Genomic DNA, 18,665 nt, shown 5'->3' with positions numbered 1-18,665 from the left:
TCTCAAGCCAAGCATTGAACTTAATGAACAAACGCTGGCAATTCTGCCATCAAAGAGAGGAAGGTAGAGATGATGCCCACAGTCCACCTGACTCCCCAAAAGACAACATGGTCTGGAGTGCTTCACAGTACAACTGGACAAGAAAGATCAGACTGAAAAATGGAAAAAAAAAAAAGGAGGGGGGCAAAGTTCTTTGCAAGTGATACAATTATATGAGAAACCCAAACTAACTTAAAAAAAAAAAGCTATGTAAACAGGAGAATTCAGTAAAATATCAAGGGGCTTAATGAATATTTAGTTTCCTACATGGGGGGTGGGGGGCAAAAAAGCCTGTAAAATGTATCGGACGGTCTCACCTGTAACAGTGAAAGAAGATGCACTACTTGGTTAAACTACATCCTTGGCATACAAAAAGAGCTCCCAAAAACAAACAAGAAAAAGAAAACGTGCAGGAAAAGAAAGACAAATCATCTCTGAACTTTTCTCACATCAGATTAGTCAAGAATTAAAACTTCGAAGATACACTTGCGGGAAACTGTAATGGCACTGGAGTTAGCAAGAGTGGGGAAAACCGTTTTCTCCCACAACTGGTCAGAGCATAATAATCTAATGATTAAGGAAATATGTTAAAAATATAAAAACCACCTCTTTCTCAGGCCAGAAACACCCAAGGGTCAGAGAAGGTGAGTCAGCAGCTCCAAATACACAACAAATACGTCCGGTCCCGTCCGGTTGGACTCGAACCTGGCTTCAAAAGCGGATACACTTCCCTTAACGCTGGGTCCCGCCCCCTCGCCGCCAACCCCGCCCAATCTCCCTAGGCCCCGCCCCGCCCTGTGGACCCGCCCCGCCCTGTGGACCGACCCCGCCACTTGGGTCCAGCCTTTGAAGTTAACGCACAACACAGACTCAGGCGCCTCTGAGGCAGCGGATCCAAACCCGGAGACCCGGACGCTGGGACAGGTAAACCCGGAAGGGAGCAGTCCGTGCGGCCCGCAGCTGGGGCGGAGGTCCTGGGGGACCTCTCAGGGGGTGGGCTTCACGGGCCCTAGCAGGCGAGGCTGCGGCAGCGCAGGGGTTAACTAGAGGCGGGGCCACCCAGGATACACGGTGGCGTCACGGGCGTCGCACCTTCCGGGTTACGCAGCCGGGGGCGGGCTGCTCTGAGAGCCAATCGGGTGCGTCTATGCAAATAGAGGCGGAGCTAGAGATCTCGCTAGTTGCGGAAGAGTTGGCCGCTCCGGGGCCCACCTCCCCGTACGTCCTCCAGCCTTCCCCGCCTCCAGGCGCGCCCCTCTCTGGTGCCCACAGGCAGCTCGCCGACTGACCCCCCCATGCGGGGGCCACGGCGCCCCCCGCAGGACCCGCTCGTCGCCCCGGGGACGCCCGAGCGGCGCCTCGCTGAGGCCGATGCCCACCCGGGAGACCACCAAGACCCGCGGCTGCCGGGGGGACCTGCAGACCCGCCCTCCTGGCCCTGGGCCCCCGGTGAGTCTGAACGGGAGGAGGGTCCCCAGGCCAAGCCTAAGCAAGAGATTCATTCCCGCCAGTTTGAGGGATTCCGGCTTCCCCAAACCAACCATGATACCTGCGGCACCCGCAGCGATTGGTGCCTCCAGGCCGGGAAACCAGCGCCCCCCGCGCTCTGCGCGAGCGTCAACCAGGAGCGCACAGGGCAAAGCCCAAGAAGATTGTATTTGAGGATGAGCTGCCCTCCCGGTCCCCCTTGAGCACCAACAAGTCTATTGAAGCCATCCCCAGGGGGCATATGCGAAGGCCTCACCTAGTGCCCGACTATGAGCTGTGAGTGTTCCTGATGCCCGGGAACAGGGAAGGGGCCTGAGGTTGGGGCTTTGACAAATGAATAAGAGTTTACTAAATAGTACAAGAGAAAAGGGGCATTTGGGGCAGGGAGTCCAACATGGGCAAAGAACAAATTAAAATGATCGGGGGGAAAGGGATGGGTTATTTCCACTCACACTCACTGTCTGCCCCACTTTAACCCTGCAGTAAGTACCCACAAGTGAGCAGTGAGAGGGAGCGGAGCTGCTATGCTGCCGTGTTCCAGGACCAATACACAGAGTTCTTGGAGCTCCAGCGGGAGGTGGGCTCTGCACTGGCAAAGCTCCAGCAGCTAGAGACCTTGCTGAACTCACTGCCCAAGCCCCAAAGCCAGGTCAGCCCCAGCAGAAACATCTGCCCCACAGCCTTCCAGGTGGTGGACTCTGGCCTCTGGGACACTGGCCGGGTCGGGGTCTCTGGGCCCCTGCCTCTTCTAGGCTGGGTGGGGGCCACAGCATAGGGGCTGAGATCAGCCCTGGAGGTCCTCATTAGATGGGTCACTTTGTCTGAGCCTCAGTTTCCCCATCCCTCCTTGGATTCAGCATTCTCTGAGCCCCACCCCCTTCTCCACTTGCAGAAGGAAGCCCAAGTTGCTGCCCGTGTCTGGAGGGAATTTGAGAAGAAGCAGACGGTAAGTTGTGTCCGCTGAGTCCCACAGGCTGGCCTTTGTACCCCTGACCCTCGCATGAGCTCAGGGTACCCAGTTTCAAGGAAAGAAAACTGAGGCCCAGAGAGAAAGAGGCAAAGGGTTAGCCACTGAGGCTCAAAGTACCCCATGGACTTTCCTGGGTCTTGCTGGACTTTCCCAGGACCGCAGCTTCCTGGACAAGCAGGCTCGCTGCCACTACCTGAAGGGCAAACTGAGGCACCTCAAGAAGCAGATTCAGAAGTTCGATGAGCAAGGAGACTGCGAGAGCTCTGTGTACTTCTGAGTGCCCTGGCGGACAGGCAGAGGGACACATCGGGTGGCGGTTCCACCTTGCCCTCGCCTCTTCTCCTACCTCCCGGCTTTAGCTCCTGCTTTTACCTGCTCCTGGGGTAGCTTTGGCAAATGCCTCAGCCTTTGAGACCCAGCTCTGATGGTGCCTCCTCCGGGAATCCGTCCCAGGACCTCCTCAGGGACCAGCAACCCAGAGTCCAGATTTCAGCCCATCCCCTGCAAGCAGGTCTTGCCCACGTCTCTATCTCAGTGTAATAAACATTTATGAAATGCCTACTGTGTACAGCTGCTCAACACTCCTGGGTTCATTCGGTTGTCGCCAAAAAATTGTTCTCCCATTTTCCCAAGTTAAAAATAGAAGTTCAAGGAAAGGGACTTATCCCAGGAGGATGTGAACTTTTGTCTGTCCAGAGGGTTCTCTCTCCACCCAGAGCCTCACCCATGGCCTTCTGGTGGGAAGCTGAGGGGCCGACACCCAGCATTACTTAACCTAGCCAGGCTTGGGCTGGGGGAGCTCCAGGAGCCAAAAATATCCAGTAACTGGGGCGCCTGGGTGGCTCGACTGGTTGAGCATCTGTCCGGTTTCAGCTCAGGTCGTGGTCTCGGGGGTCATGTGATCAAGCTCTGCCTTGGGCACCGGGCTCAGTGGGGAGTCTGCTTCTCCCTCTTCCCCTCCCTCTGCTTTCTCTCGCTTTCTCTAAAATAATTAAATAAATCCTTAAAGAAAAAGCTTCCAGTAACAGAGGGAGGGCTGGCTGAGGACCCTCCCTAGTCTTGGTTAGTGGGCATCCTATGGAATTCCTTTGGCAGGACACTGGGGACTTCCTGAAGGGGGCACACTCAGCCCAAGAGACCCGCTGGATTCCCTAATGCTGACGCCATCTGAGCCTTAAAAATCAGTTCTCCCGGGGCATGGCAGGCTGAATGGTGGCTGACTCCAGGGTCACAGCTCTTAGGCCTGGCTCTGTAGGAGAGTCCTGTGGTGCCCACTCCATGCCCATCTGAGACTGGGTGGGTGGGGCACTGGTAGGGGCAGGCTCCCCATGGGGGGCCTTTTGACAGTTTTTGTTTTTTTGTTTTTTGGTTTTTTTTAAAGATTTTATTTATTTATTTGACAGACAGAGATCACAAGTCGGCAGAAAGGCAGGCAGAGAGAGAGAGAGGGAGGGAAGCAGGCTTCCTGCGGAGCAGAGAGCCCGATGCGGGGCTCGATCCCAGGACCCTGAGATCATGACCCGAGCCGAAGGCAGCAGCCCAAACCACTGAGCCACCCAGGCGCCCCCTTTTGACAGTTTTTTAAAGATTGTATTTATTGGGGCACCTGGGTGGCTCAGTCATTAAGCGTCTGCTTTCGGCTCAGGTCATGATCTTGGGGTCCTGGGATTGAGCCCCACATCGGGCTCCCTGCTCAGTGAGAAGCCTGCTTCTCCCTCTCCCACTCCCCCTGCTTGTATTCCCTCTCTGGCTGTGTCTGTCTCTCAAAAAATAAAATCTTAATTAACAAGTAAAGTCTTTATTTATTTGAGAGAGAGAGGGAGAACACAAGTTGGTGGGGAAGGAGGAGAGGCAAGAGAGAAGCAGACTCCTTGCTGAGCGCAGAGCCTGACTCGGGGCTTGATCCCAGGACCGTGGGATCATGACCTGAGCTGAAGGCAGATGCTTAATGACTGAGCCACCCAGGTGCCCTTGGGTAGGGTTTTATAAGAGTTCTGCAGTCATGCCTAGACAGACATCCCCGTCTCTGGACAGCAGGACAGACAGAATCTAATAGGTCATCTCAGTCCAGCCCAATTGGAGGGCACATACATTTGCTTACCTGCAGGACATCGTGGAAGATGTGGACCCCAGGCAGAATCTGTCCCCCTTCCCAGTGGGAGCTCAGTATTCTCTCCATCCCATTCCTGCCTCAGTCCCCTCTAGGGGCAGAGCATATATCCATGAGACCTCCATTTATTCCCCAGGAAATGGATTCAAACACCGTGTCTTCCTGCTTAGGCCTCTTCCAAGGTGGACATGGAGGAGGCTGGGTGCTCATGGGAAGCGTTTTGGTGGAGGTTTAAGGGCTGAGCACGCACCCAGCCTGCAGAGCAACACCTCAGTTCTTCCCTGTTTTCAAAGGGGCATCTTGGATGGAGGGCTCGTCTTCCTGGCCTGCCCCCACCATCCAGGCTCTTTCTCCCTATGCTCCAGAACCACAGTCCTGACTTTCAGTCTCAAGGGCACCCTTCCTACCACAGAGCTGGGCCACAAGCCTCTGAGGCCGGGATGGCAAGGTCCCAGTGCCGTCACCCCATATCAACTTAAAGTCCACATTTCACTTTGTCCTTTGATAGCGCCACCTTCCAGATGCCAGTCTCTGAAACGAGAGTTACTTCAGTTACATGTGAGAAGAAACCAAACTCAGAGGGCTCAGGCACAAAAGGGTAAATTAGGGATCATGGAACTGAAGAACCGAGAGGTTTCAGGTTTGGCTTGATCCAGGGGCTCCAAAGGCATCCTGGGAAGCTGGTCTTGCTCTTTTGGCTCTGCTTTCGATTATATTCTACTTCCAAATCCCGCCATCAAATCTCAATGGTTAGCTGTGGGCCACACGGCCTCCCTGAACCAATTGCTGTGGCCAGGGGAATGGAGGGCTCTGTCTAAACATGTGGCAGGACTACCTCCAAATGTTTCTTTTGAGGACAATGGGGCCCAGACACCATGACTAAGAGCTGACCAAAGGAAACAATAAGATGTCTGGTCCAGGCCCTGTGTGAATCCATGAGGTCCACCTTCACAGGCCAAAGCCTGAACCTGAACCTGAGCCATCTACAGAACTCAACTCCTGTCGACTCACAGCTGACTGCTAGACCCCTCAAGGCACCCAGCTGCTTCCCCACAAAAACAGCAAGTAGGGCTGTTCCTAGGTTGTGTGTGTTCCAGATGGCTGGGAGTGGGTGGCGGTGGTGGGGTGACCCCTCATCCTCCCCTCCCCTCACAAAGACGATGGAGGCCATGCAGGTAGGAAACATCTTTATTATTGGCCTTGATTCATTCATCATATAGTGTCCAACGTGGATTACATGTCCAGACAACCTGCCTGGCACATTACTATGCCGGCCCCTCTAGTCCAGACGCCAGGCCGTCACATGAGGGAACCCAACCCTACCGGCCCCAAAAGTTCATGCTTGGGGTGCTGAGCATCAGGCTGTCCCAGGAATGGGTCCCTCGGTCCCTCGCCCTCTATTCTGGCCAGGAGTTCTGGGGAGGCCGAGGCTGGAGCCTGGACAAGCACTCTCTTTTTGGTTTTGTGATCATTTAAAAAACAGAGGAGACAAACGTTTCACAGTCTTTAAAAAACAGGAGTCTGAGGAGAGAAGCCAAGGTCCTCCACTTGGGGGCCCCGCATGAGGCCAAAGCATCCGTGTCCCTTGAGGTGTGCAGACCCAGCCATGGTGTGGCTGGCCCAGCAATGTCACTGGCCAGAGCCGTAGGGCCAATTGAAGGTACTTCCTGACAGCAGCATGTCTCGGATCAGCGTCTCGATGGGCGTCTTGCCCACCAGGCGCATGAAGAACAGCTGGGAGATGAGGGAGGCGGGGACAGCGCGCAGGGCCGGGAGCCGCAGCAGCAGACGCCCGAAGCGCTGGGGCTGGGACGGGTACTGGGCCCGCACATACTCTGTGAGGGCCACCTGCGCCTTCTCCTGCAGGCTTTCCACATGCGCTGGGTCGGAGAGGCCACAGGCATCTGGAGAGACAAGGGCCAGGTAGATCAGGTGGGACGTGGCCAGAGAACACAAGGCCCCAGGGGTGACAAGAGGGCACCACGCGGGGGTGGGGGAGGGCATTCAGGTGGGAGGTGGAGGCCTGAGGCACAAATGGGGGCATCTCGGGCAGTGCCAGTCCTCCAGAGACACTGGGGTGACCTCCACTGAGGCCAGTGACACAGGAGTGTGGACAGTAGTGTCTCATGGACAGTGGTGTCTCAAGGACAGAGGAGCCCCGACTGAGGCCTTTGGCAAGGTGACGATTTCTAATCCAGCTCAAGGGGAGGAGGAGCTAGGGAAGGGACTTGGGAGGGCAGGTCAACCCCAGAGGGAATATTCAGACAGAAAGGCCTAGGGTGTCAGTGAATGTGACAACATCTAAACTGGGGACCCATAACGGGTAAGGTAGAGAAAGAATCTTCTGGGGAATGAGGGGCAAAGCCACATTTATCAAATGAAAGCCACCTCTCAGAGTGGCCTAGGTCTGGTTCTTGCATCCCTGACCCCATCAAGACACTGGGATCTGAAATCTTCCAGAGTGCAGAACCAGCTGTGCCACCAGAGTAAGATAGGGCTTTGGATGCTAGGTGGTTAACCTAGGACTAGGAAGGTATTGGGACAACCCCGCCCTAGCCCCACCCACCGCAGGAGGCCTCCAAGACACGCCCCTGCTCAGTCCCACTTCCAGGGGCCCCTGCTGCCAGGACACTACCTTGGGAGCAGTTGGGGGGCCCTGGTTCAGAAGTCTGAGGGCCCAGGAATCAGGGAGTGGAAAGCGCAGGGAAGGCCAGAGATCCCGGCCGGCTGCCTCCTTAGCTGCACAGTAAGCAGGAAGCAGCACCTGATTTGGCGGATGAGGGTCTGAGGTACTGGGAAGGACAAAGGTCAGGGACCAAGGGCCAGAACCAGGTGTCCAGGACCGACCTCCCTCATCCTCCCCCTCTCAATCTGCTCAGGGCCGAACAGCACCTTGATGAGAGAGTGGAGGTCGGGGACCCGGGTCTCAGGGAGCCTGGGAATCAAGGAGAGCCTGGTGGGGCCTTAGTCACGGGTCTGGGCTCAGCTGTGGCTCTGGAGAGCCCGGCTCAGGGCTCTCAGGGAGACCTGGGGGCAGGGTGTCACACTGCCCCATCAGCGCTCAGGCACATGCTGGGCGCCAGGTCCGGCCAGCTACAGTAGGGGTGAGGGGTGGGGAGGGGAGGAAAGCTGGGGTCAGGGTCCAGGTCGCCCCTCACCGTGCACCCCCCCATACCGGAGCGCGAGCGCATCTCACCAGGCGTGAAGAGCGCGATAGCCTTGAGGCAGCCGTACTCAGCCGAGTCGACCTGCAGGCGGCCCAGCTTGTCCACCTGCTCCTGGAAGGCGCGCACCTGGTCCATGAAGGCCACGGCGCGCTCGGCGGCCATGGGCGCGGCGTGCAGGCCGGCGGCGGCCAGGAGCGGCGCCGTGTGCAGGGGCAGTGCCGCCTGCGCCGCGTTCAGCACGAAGAGCTCGCTCCAGCTGAGGCGCAGCAGCGCCACCTGGTCGGCCACAGGCAGCTCGGGGAAGAAGGGCGCGTGGCGCGCCCACTCCACGGTGCTGAAGAGCAGCCGCGCCGCCAGCTCGCACACGTTGTCGATGCCCAGCACCGCGCCCGCCGCGCCGCCCCCTGCGCCGAACGCGCCCGCCGCGCCCGCGCCGAAGCGCCCCGCTGCCGCGGGGTAGGGCTCGGCGCGCAGCAGCTGCGCGATCAGCTCCGACACCGGCTGCCCCGGGAAGAGGTCTCCGCCCGCGGCCGCCAGCGCCGAGCCCGGGGGGCTGCCGGAGGAGGCGGCCACAGCGCCGGGCAGCGAGTGCGGGATGCGGCCGCGCTGCACCGCTGTGGGGATGGAACGGAGATGGGTGGGAAGGAGGGAAAGGAAGGGGGCAGGGGCGGAGGGAGGAGAGAGGGGTACCCCGGGAATCCGGCGGGGAGGGCGCCACGGGATGGGGGAGGGATTGAGGGACAGAGAGACCAGACAGGGGAGAGGGAGGGAAGGAACAAGGGGGGAAAATGGGTATCCAGGGCCATGGGGGGCAGGTGGGGAGGAAGAAAGGGGGAAAGATAATGTCATCAGAGGGTCCCTCGGCCTCTCTCCTCAAAGGCTTCCCACACCCAGCCTTTCCCTGGACCTCCCACCACACCCAACGGGGGCACAGCTCCAGTGGGAGCCCAGAGCCAGGGTCCGACCTGCCCCACCCTGCTCTGCCCTGTGCCCTCAGCCTACGGCCATGTCCACCCACTGCAGCCACCCCCACTGCCCACTGCTTGCTGATAAGCAGGGTGGTGGGATGCCTGGCCCCCTCCCTCAGAGGAGGGGGAAGCTAGACTTGTCATTCGTGTCCCTGTCAATCACGGGGGTCCCAGAGCTGACAGGGGGCCAGGGAGGGGTCACCTTCATACTACTTGCGGCCCCTGGCCAGCCTATCCTTAAAGCAAGTGATCTCTCCTATGGAGATGGGATCTCTTCTCCAGCTCCCCCCCTCACTGCACTCCCCAGGTCATGGCTCCCAAGGGCAGATCTCCTCTGCAGTGACCACACCCCCATGCTAGGAGTGGGGTCCCAGCCCTACACATGAACAGCCATCAGTAGCCTTGCCCGTTAAGGGGGAGTAAGGGGAGCACCAACTGCTGGCCAGTGTCCCCAGGATTCAGATGAATGGGAAGGACACTGAGACACAGAGGGATAGTTCACCTGACCTGTGCCACCGTGGACGGGGTGCAGCGACAGACTGGGCTGCAAGCCAGACAGAAACTAATGATCTTTAATGAGCTGGCATCCCCTGTCTCATCTCCATGAACTTCTGGTCAATCAGCCAGGGAATGAATGGGGGGAAGAGACTGTGGGTGGGAGCCAGGGGCTAGCAGAGCTGAGCAGGGAAGCGGGGGCTTGGGTTCGAGGCTCCACAGGACTTCTGTGTCTCAACCATCAAAGAGGCGTAGCTGGATATGGCCAGAGAGTGGATCCCATCTCAATCCCCTGTCCCCCAGGGGGGAGGGGAGGGACCTATTCCTCCCAGCCCTTTGCTCACTCAGTTCTAAACCCCATATCCCACCATTTCACCCCCCACCCAGCCATGGTCCAACCTCAGAGCCTTTGCACTCACTATTCCTGCTTCCTGAGAACCCCTTCCCCAGCTCTTCCTCTTTATTCAGCCCAAACTGCGTGGGTTCAAGTCCCAACCCAACCCTACTGCTCTCTGACCCTGGGAAATGACTTCTTCACCTCTCTGCTCTCGGTGCTCAATTTCCCCACCTGTAAAATGCAGATGGTAATGACACTGATGATACCAACCACTAAATTAATAAGAATCCAACTTGCTTGGAACAGCACTAGGCATATAGTAAGGGCGAAATGGGCAGTAATTCAAGCCAAGAAACATGTATTAAGCACCTTCAATGTTCTAGGCCCTGGATAGGCACGGGGGCTATGTCAGAAAACAAGACAAACACAAGTCCCTGTCCCCAGGGAATGGACATGCTGGTGGGGGAGCAAGTAAACTACAGAGCAAGGTAGATAGTGCCAAATAAAGGAGGATGGTGAAGAGTAACCAGGAGGGCTTCTCTGAGGAGGTGTTTTTTGAGCAAACCTTAAAAGAGATAAGGGGCACTTGGGTGGGCTCAGCATTTCAATTCTTGATTTCTGCTCAGGTCATGATCCCAGGGTTGTGAGATTGAGCCCTGCACTGGTCTCTGCCCTAGGCATGGAACCTGCTTAAGATTCTCTATGGCCCTCTCCTGCTGCCCTTCCCCCCACCCTTGAAAAGAAAAGAGAAGAAGAGGTAAAGAAAGCATGCCGGTATCTGGGTAAGAGTGCTCCAAGCAGTGGCAACGACCTGTGCAAAGGCCCTGAGGTGGACTGTGCTTGGGGCATAAGCTGTGATTATGATTTTTTTCCCCACTCCCAAGACTTCGGAGATCTGAAGCCCTGATCTGAAGTACATCAGGACTTTAGGTCAAATGGACAAGTAGAGGCAAAAATCCAGGTTGTCAGGGTGGGGCAAGTCATCCGGGAACTTAAAAGGACCAAAGAGTAATCAGATGGTCTTAAGAGAAAGACTGAGTGGCCATTGCCAGAGCCCTTCCTAGCAGCCAGCAGAGAAGACACCAACTTTAAAGCAGGCTAGACTCAAGAAGCAGCGAAGAGCCACCAGCCTACCCCACACCAGTCCTGACAGAGACAGGAAGCCCAGCCTGGGGTGCTCGTCCCGCCAGTCAGGTCCTGCTCCTGAGCCCACCAGGCTCCACGTGGCAGCCTGTGGGTTCCAGCTGCATTCTAAGAGTGCTTGGTCCAGGTCTGGGCCCAGCCGTCCCTGCACACAAGTCCCCAGGGCAGAGACAAGGGGCTGGGCCTCCCTCTGGCTCCAGGTACCCAGGGTCAGGCGGAAGGGTAAGCTGCCCTTTGCCTTAATCGGGGCGAGTTCCTGCCTTGGACAAACACAAAGCAGAGGGTGGAGGATGAAGAAAGCAATCAAAAAAAAAAAAAAAAAAAAAAAAAAAAAAAAAAAAAAAAGCCACGCTTGTTCAGACAACACAGGCCAGGCTAAGGGGACACACGGGTCACCAAGGTGTCAGGGCCAAAGAACCTGACTCTGAGGCCAGAGGGCCTGGAGAGGAGGGGCTCGGAAGCAGAACTGTCCTAATGGGGGCCTGAATCAGGGTGTCCCTTGCATCCCTGGCTCGTCTGCCGGTGACTGTGGCTAATTGGATTCCTCCGGCCCGGGGCCAGACTGAAACCTACAAGATCGTGGGATCAGTGGTAACAAGGTTAGCGGGCGCCAGACCCCACCCTCCACAGGTCCCAGACCCCTGAGACAGGCTGCTTGTTGGCCCTCTGCCTGCCCTACTCCGGGCGGGTACTCACCCTCCTTCCTCATGCCCACCCGGAAGCACTTTTTCAGGCGGCAGTACTGGCACTGGTTCCGGTGATGCTGGTCGATCTGGCAGTCACGGTTGGACCTATAGGCAGGCAGGGGGCCACCATGACACTCACGCCCTGCCCCTGGAGCCAGCCTCTAAGCCACCTTTGAAGGCTGCACCTGAGAAACGTCAGTGCCCTCCCCCACCCTCCTGGCCCCCAGGGCTGGGCAGGTATCCCCAGAAGGTCACAGGGGCTAAGCTGCAAATTTGCAACAAAGTAGGTGAGCACACCAGGGAGGGTAGTGTTGGAACTGCGTTTTGAAGGATGAATAGAAGTTCCCCCAGAGCAGAGAGGCCATTCCAGGCAGAGGGGTGAGGAGAGCTTTCGGCTGGAGACAGTTTCATTTTACTTGGTCTCTGTGGGGGCTAAGGGATGGGGGTCTTTGTCCCAAGGGCAATGTGAGAACAGCAAAGAAAGGTATGTGGTCAGGGAGCCGGGCCTTGGGGGTTAACTAAGACACTAGGGCCAGGTCAGGGCCAGTCTTCTCTGGGCACAGTAGGGCCCCAGGATTGTCACCCTGCACAAGATTGCCACGAATGAATCAATGAATGAACCCCTGTGCTCCCTTTTAAGATCCCACACCCATGTGCCCTCCTCTGGGGGAACACCTTCCAACTCCCAGCTGAGCCTAAGAAGCTTCCTCTGCATGGCCCTCAGGGATCACAGCCCCTTCCAAGGTTGGGATTGGGGCCCCGCCCAGCAACAGAGTGAGCTCCCCGTCTAGGGTCAGTCCCAAGCAGGAAGATTCAGGCCCTTGTTCAAATTTCTCCAGCACTTCTTTCCCTTAGACCCTATCCCTGTGCTCCTTCGGTGTCTCTCTATCCTGGGCTCCAGGCTCTCCAAGTCCCAGACCTGGGGCAGACACTCCTGGGGTCCCAGCTGGGTACCAAGAGGGGACCCAGAGACAGTCGCAGAGTAAAACGAACTCTCAATGAAGTTAAAATTCAAACACATCTCAGCCACAGGTACTCAGCCCCAGCCCTGGGGCAGCGACTTCTCCACCAAGACTCAGTTTCCTCATCTGGAAATGGGAGGCCCGGTGCCAGCTCTATTTGTGATGCACTGGGTCTGGGGGAATCAGCGGGGGGCGGGGGGACTTTCAGGGAGGGTGTCAGGACCCAAGCCCAAGCCAGGGGGCTCTCAATGGCAGGTTCAGGAGAGCTGAGGTGCTGCGGGTCTCCGAGTGTCCACGTCCCACAGCGCCAACCTCTAAGCCCAGGCGTCTGTCCCCTGCCGGGCCTGAGCCCCCAGGAAGAGGCCCTGCTAGGGTGGAGAGAGCTCAGGCAGAACCAGAACAAAGCCCAGCAGGCAGGCAGTGGGAGGGTCCTGGGCAGCCGGGTGGAAACAGCCAGGCCTGGGGCAGACAGGCAGGCAGGCAGGGGCCCAGCTTAGGGCCCCTGACCTCAGGGGAGGTCCTGAGCCTTCTGCCTCAACTTCCCCAGCTACAGAGTTGAGACAGATCTCCTGTCCCTCCAGACGGGGACACAGTAAGTTCCATCTGTTATCCCACCTAAGGAGAACATGCTTTACCCAAACCCATGGCCCAACTCAGCCTCCTCCCAAGGCTTCTGGCCTCTGGTCCAATTCCATCCCTGCCCTCCCTTGCTCACATACCCTCCTCTCTGGCTCCCTGTCATCCTCAGTCCAGCACTTCTGATCCACTCACCTCTAAGTTCTCCCACGCCTGGGTGGTCTCATCTTACAACACTGCTCCCCTAACCTGCCACTGAGTGTTTGCCTGGGCCACACTTGCCCCAGAAGTGCCCTTCACTTCCTCTACCTGCCAAACCCCTCCTGCCTTAAGGCCTACCTCCCAGGGACCTCCTCCAGGCAGTCCTCCCTGAACCTTGGGCAGAGCCCCTTGCTCTCTCCTGGGGCTCCGAACCCATCTCTCCCCGGAGCCCAACCCAGACTCCACAGGCAGGGAGCATCTGTGCCTCACTGTGCCTTCTCCAGGCTGGGAGAGAGCTGGGATCAGAGCTGGGGTCTCTCTGAGGGGCTGGCATCAAACCTCCCAGGCTAGGCCCCGAGGGGACTTTGCTGAACCAATCTGAGGCTCAGAGAGGGCCAGAGACTTCACCTGGTCACACAGTACAGAGCTTCTGGAGAATCTGCCAGCCCCAAACAATGCCCCCCTCCCCTGCCTTGTAGATCCCCGCTCCCACCTTCAGAGAGCCCCCTGGGACCCCAGAGCCACCGAAGCTCCTCCCTTGCCCTCCCCAAAGACCTGGCCAGAGAGCAGGCGGGTATTCCCGCATCAAGAATGAGGCCAAAGTCTGGTGGCCCAGTTAGCACTGGAGGAGGGAGCGAGCCAGCTCTCCCACACATACACACACACACACAGCTACCCCAGACAAGGCCCTGACCGCAGACCTGGGGCCAAACTCCAGCCTCTGGTGCCCAGGACCCCGCCCTCTGGCTTCACCAACAGGCCCTCCATCAGCTGCCCTCTCCCTGGGGACACCCTGCCCAGGACTCAGCTGCTCCCCTCTTCCCTATCCCAGTTCCCCTTGCTAAGCCCCAACTGGGGCAGGGTCTCCCCCTGGGTGCCCTAGGGCTGGGCCAGGACCTCCCCGGGCCTCAGTTTTGCCTATCTGGAAAACGGGACTCTCCATACCAGCTCTACAGGGCCTACACATGTTCCTGTGGGGGTGCAGAGTAGGAGCTCATCAATGGATCGAAAAGGCACTCACAGAAGAGCAGCAGCAAAGGGGGCCCTGGGCTAGACACCCGACCCCAGCACCAACCAGAGAAACCAGTAAGGCCACACCCTGTCAGCGGGGACTCCAACCTCAGAGGGCCCAGGGCTCCTTCTTGGAAACGTTCACCCCCACCCTGTCAGAGTCCACCGAAGTTTCAGGGATTTTCCAGGAGCCCCAGGCCTGAACCCACTCCTGCATGGGGGGAGGGCTGGAGCAGCCAAGGTGTGGTCAAACGCAGCCCCCCTCCCAGCCCTTCGGTGGCGGTTTCCAGTGACCCAAGGCCCAGAGTGAGCCCACAGTGGGGTGGGGTGGGGGCGGGCAATTCCCCCCACCATAGGCAAGCCCAGCTCCCCCCACAGCAGGGCTACCCATGCGAAAGAGGCCGGAGGCCGCCTGGTGCCACCCCTGCCTTGCTCCCGCCGCCGCCGCCGCCGCCTCGGTGGCCAGGGCGACTTTGGAAGTGATATTTGACCCCAAGGGCGCGCCGTATCGATCCGCGCGGCCGCAGACAATGGCCCCTGGACGCTGCGAGCTCCACAGTCCAAGTTCCACGTTCGATTCCCGCAGGGTCCCCTGCGCGCCGAGATCCCCGAGAAGGGATGCCCTGGGGTTAGGACCCCACCCCTGACAGCACCCCCCAACCCTTCCCCGCACGGAGATGACCCCTCTCCAGAAAAAAGGGAGGGAGGTAGAAGGAGCAAGGAACTGGGGCGGAAGCCGCAAGGGACCACCTGAGGAGGGGGACCTGCATCGATACAGCGCCGACTGTATACACAATCCCAGGAATGGAATGGAGGAGGGGAGAGGGGTCTGTGCCCCTATCTCAGAGAGGGGAGTGGAGGCCCGGGGAAGGTCAGCGCCAGGCCCAAGGTGACCGAGCAGGTCAGAGGCCCGGCCCAAGCTGGGGCCGAGTGCACAGCAGCCGTGCGCTGAGAGGGGGCTCACCGGCAGGTGTAGCTGAGGTTGCGGCGGATGCTCCGCTTGAAGAAGCTCTTGCAACCCTCGCAGGTGAAGACGCCGTAGTGCTTGCCACTCGACTTGTCCCCGCACACCACGCAGTCCACCTGCAGCCCCGGCCGCTCTTCGTCGCCGGGCTCAGCGTCGCTGGCTGCGCCCGGGGGTGAGGCCGAGTCTTCCTCGGCCGCGCGCGGGTAGCCGCCCGCCTTGTCCACACCGTTCGTGTCGCCGCCGCCGCCGCTGCCGGGGCCGCCCCAGCCGCCGGTCACCATGGCCATAGCCCCAGGGCAGCGGGGCCGGGGCGCCCCCTCCGTGCTCTTCCCTCCGGGCACCCCTCTCGGCCCGGGGGGACCCTACCCGGCACGCATCCGGGCCCGGCGCGCGGGGGGCACCGGCTGCACCCCCCAAAAAAGTTTTGCAGCAACTTCCTGCGGCCGGTCCGCGCGCCCGGGCAGAACTGGTCGGGCCGGTTCCAGGCCAACTTTCCCACGCGTGCGCGGGGCCGGGCCTGGGGGCGGGGGGGCGCGCTAGAGGCGCGAGCCGGGGGCCCCGGGGACTCGCGCCCCGCCGCCCTGGGGCCCCGGCGGGGGCGCGCGGGCCATGGCCCGGCGCAGGCTGCGCAGGGGGCGCCCTCTGGCCTGGCTGCCGCTTGGCCGGGGGCTGTGGCCAACTTAGCGGGCCGCCATCCGAGCGCGGGAGGCCGGGAGGAAAGTTTGGCCGCAAGTTACGCGGCCGCCCGCGGCGCGGGGGAGGGGCGGCAGGCGCGCGCCGGGGCCGGTCGCCGCGCCCCCTGGCTCCCCCGGGCCCCCAGGCGGCCGCTCGGGGCCTGCAAGCCTGCGGGCCGGCGCTTCCCGAGCTGCCGCCCCCTCTGCGGCCGCGCCTGCCCGGCCTGGGCCTGCGCCTGGGCCCGAGCCTCGCTCTCGCCGCCGCCGCCGACCCCGCGCGCCGGCCTCGCGCTGCGGCCGGTTTGACACACAACGTTCCATTCGCGGGGCGGGCGGGGGGCGGGGGCGGGGGCAGGGGCGCGCGCCGCGGGCTGGGGGCGGGCGCTCGTTGCCCCGGCGACGGCCACCCTTATAAGGGCATGGGTGGCCTCGCTCGGCGCCCGGCGCCCGGGCCGGCGGGAGGGGCGAGGGCGGAGCACGGGGCCGCACGGCCTGACCCTCCCCCCTCCTCCCCCCTCTGCCCCCGCCCTCGCCCGACTCCAGCCTTAACCCCTGCCGGGCCGCGGCGGGAGCCTGGCCGCTGCTGCCCTCTGCCCTTCTGCAGGCTCGCCAAGATGTCTCTCCAAGGCCCTCCCCTCCACCTCCGGCCTTGGACGATGCCTCACTCAACCGCCCTCGAGGCGCACCTCAGAACCCTACCCCTGCATTCCCCGCAGAAGCAATAATAGGGGGCCGGTTGCCCCCGGGGGGGCACGCCCCTGCGCAGTGTACACACACACACACACACACACACACACACACACACACACCCTGGGGCATTTCTTTGCACAGTTGCTTGATGGATTGTGTTTGCTTCCTCTTCCAGAAAGTCGCCGCGTCCGACCCCCACCCCACCCTTTTTCAGCTTGGGCTAACACCTGGTGCTGGGAATCTCCAGGGCCAAAGGATGTTGTGGTCTGTGGCCGGCGGGGGCGCGAGGTCAGGGGCCCCTTCGCCAGGATTTTAGGCCTCTGGGGGCAGGGCACCCACCCGCCCAGCTAGGCTAGAGGCAGCAGAAATGCCCAGCATCCCTACTGGGGCCTGCCCCTTTTCCTCTTTAATTTCCTTTTCTTTCGGTGCTGCACATAAAGGGCTTGGCCAGGCCACCGGCTGGACTGCAGATGTCTCTGCCAGGCTCCCTGGAGCCTCTCAGTGACCGCTGGCTTACAGCTTCCCCCACCTGCCCTCTTCGACCCCATAGGGTCCACCAGCATTTATTAAGCACCCTTTGTTTGTGTACCCCCACCCCCACCTTCTGCCCAGGCAGCCCTGGGCTGGGCACGCCTGAGCCTCTTGCTCTGGGCCTGTTAACGTTTAACCAGCTGGAAAAGCCCTTCCTACAGTGACCTTTCACCTTGGAGTCCCCCAGGTCCAGTTGCAGGCCTTCTCTCATGCCCCGCCCCGGGCCCTGGGCCCAGAGCTGGACACCGGGGCACGTGGCTGGGCCTCTCAGAGCCAGAAGGAAAAACAGTGCCCTGTGCCCCCACTGATCCTGCCCCTGGCAGGAAGGGCCTTGGGAAAAGGCAACCCCTTCTCCAGATTATATCTGAGGAGGCACCTTGGCTGGGGGCCCCGTGGGGGTGGTGCTGGGAGATCTTGTAGATCATGCAACATTTAAGAGTATAACAGGGTTCCTCGTAAGCCAGGCACCACACACCCAGACCTGGGCCTCTGGGCCTCCCAGGGAGAGTCTGGCTGGGTGGGAGCTGGGGGAGGTTTCAGCAAGCACAGGAAGCAAGAAGGACTGGGGTTAGATGGGAGCAAGGCCTTGCCGGGGGACTGACTAGAGTGGCATTCCCTAGCCTGTAAGCCCGGCTGAAGAAGGGGGCCTGGATGGTTAGAAAAGACCATTTTGTTCTGGGGCTGCCTGGGAATGTGGAGGTGCTGTCTGGTTATTTGGGGGTGAGGACAGGGGTCCCAGGGCCCCGGACAGGGCTTTCCAGCATTCCTGGGCAGGAGGCATCTCAGAAGGGAGACAAAGTTCAGGGAAGGGAGTCAGAGGGGGACTGAAAAGGGGAGGGGGCAGGGACCTGGGGCTTGAGGGACACAAGTTCAGGGAGGGGAGACTCAGAAGTGGCAGTCTGGGGTGGGCTTGGAGACTAGGGAAACAGAGGAGGCACAGCCTAGAACCTCCGGTAGGTCCAACCCCTCCTGGGCTGCCCCCGACTCCTCCCCGTAGCACCGCGGGGGCGGGGGGAACCCCTGAGGCCCTCCTGGGGGGGTGTCGAGGTCTGGCCCCGCCCCCTTGACCCCTGCCCGCGGCCCCGCGGTGACATTTGACCTTGTGGCGGCTGCGGACCGGGGACAAAGAGCCCTGGGCCCATCTGCCGAGGGGGCACCCGTGGGAACCGCCAGACCCGCTCCCGTCGGCCTGGGAACCGGCCCCTTCCCCCTTCAACAGCCCGAGCTCCTTCCCCACCCTCCAACAGGTGACCTTGTCTCCTTCTGCCCCACCCCCCCCACCGCAGGCAAACTGGTGGGTCTGGGGTGCTGGAAGCAGTATTGCCGTTTGGGTCCCTCCGACCCCCTCATGCCCTCCTCAGTTTCCCTGCTTTCTTCAAAACTGGCTTTTGTCCAGAGAGATTGCACCGATCGAAGTTCACCCACCCCAGCGATCTCTCAGGAGCTGAGCGTCAGGAGGACCAGGTTGACTGCAGGCGCGGGACTGCCTGACCCCAGGCCCCCGTGGTGGCAGGCAGCCACTGTACACACCTGCACAGGTGTGGGCTGGAAAGCACCCAGCACTAGCACCACCACTAGGCTGGGGACGAAAACCTTTCTAATCCCTGTCTTGGATTTTCAGCCATCCCCGAGAGGAAGGGGGAGAGCCCA

At 60.2% G+C, this 18,665-nt stretch overlaps 2 protein-coding genes across 2 annotated transcripts; one reads left to right on the top strand and one right to left on the bottom strand.

Annotated features, from left to right (window-relative positions):
- Window positions 1-828: 828 nt before the first annotated feature.
- OCEL1 (occludin/ELL domain containing 1) lies at window positions 829-3,056 on the top strand (the record flags this gene model as incomplete). Its single annotated transcript, XM_004761179.2, has 6 exons — window positions 829-963; window positions 1,312-1,488; window positions 1,604-1,803; window positions 2,011-2,176; window positions 2,420-2,473; window positions 2,652-3,056. Coding segments are annotated over 6 exons (855 nt in total), but the record flags the coding sequence as incomplete, so codon positions are not given.
- A 2,723-nt stretch (window positions 3,057-5,779) lies between these two features.
- Window positions 5,780-16,088, bottom strand: NR2F6 (nuclear receptor subfamily 2 group F member 6). The gene is made up of 4 exons (XM_045082037.1): window positions 15,118-16,088; window positions 11,414-11,508; window positions 7,804-8,388; window positions 5,780-6,511 (listed from the first exon to the last, which is right to left on the bottom strand). Exons 1-4 carry the CDS (start codon window positions 15,405-15,407, stop codon window positions 6,237-6,239), a joined length of 1,245 nt encoding a protein of 414 aa, XP_044937972.1. The 5' UTR covers window positions 15,408-16,088; the 3' UTR covers window positions 5,780-6,236.
- Window positions 16,089-18,665: the final 2,577 nt, after the last annotated feature.

Source organism: Mustela putorius, unplaced genomic scaffold, assembly GCF_011764305.1.
Source record: "Mustela putorius furo isolate JIRA1106 unplaced genomic scaffold, ASM1176430v1.1 tig00000095_pilon_pilon_pilon, whole genome shotgun sequence".
NCBI classification, from domain to species: domain Eukaryota; kingdom Metazoa; phylum Chordata; class Mammalia; order Carnivora; family Mustelidae; genus Mustela; species Mustela putorius.
This window is presented reverse-complemented; position numbering and strand designations above follow the sequence as displayed.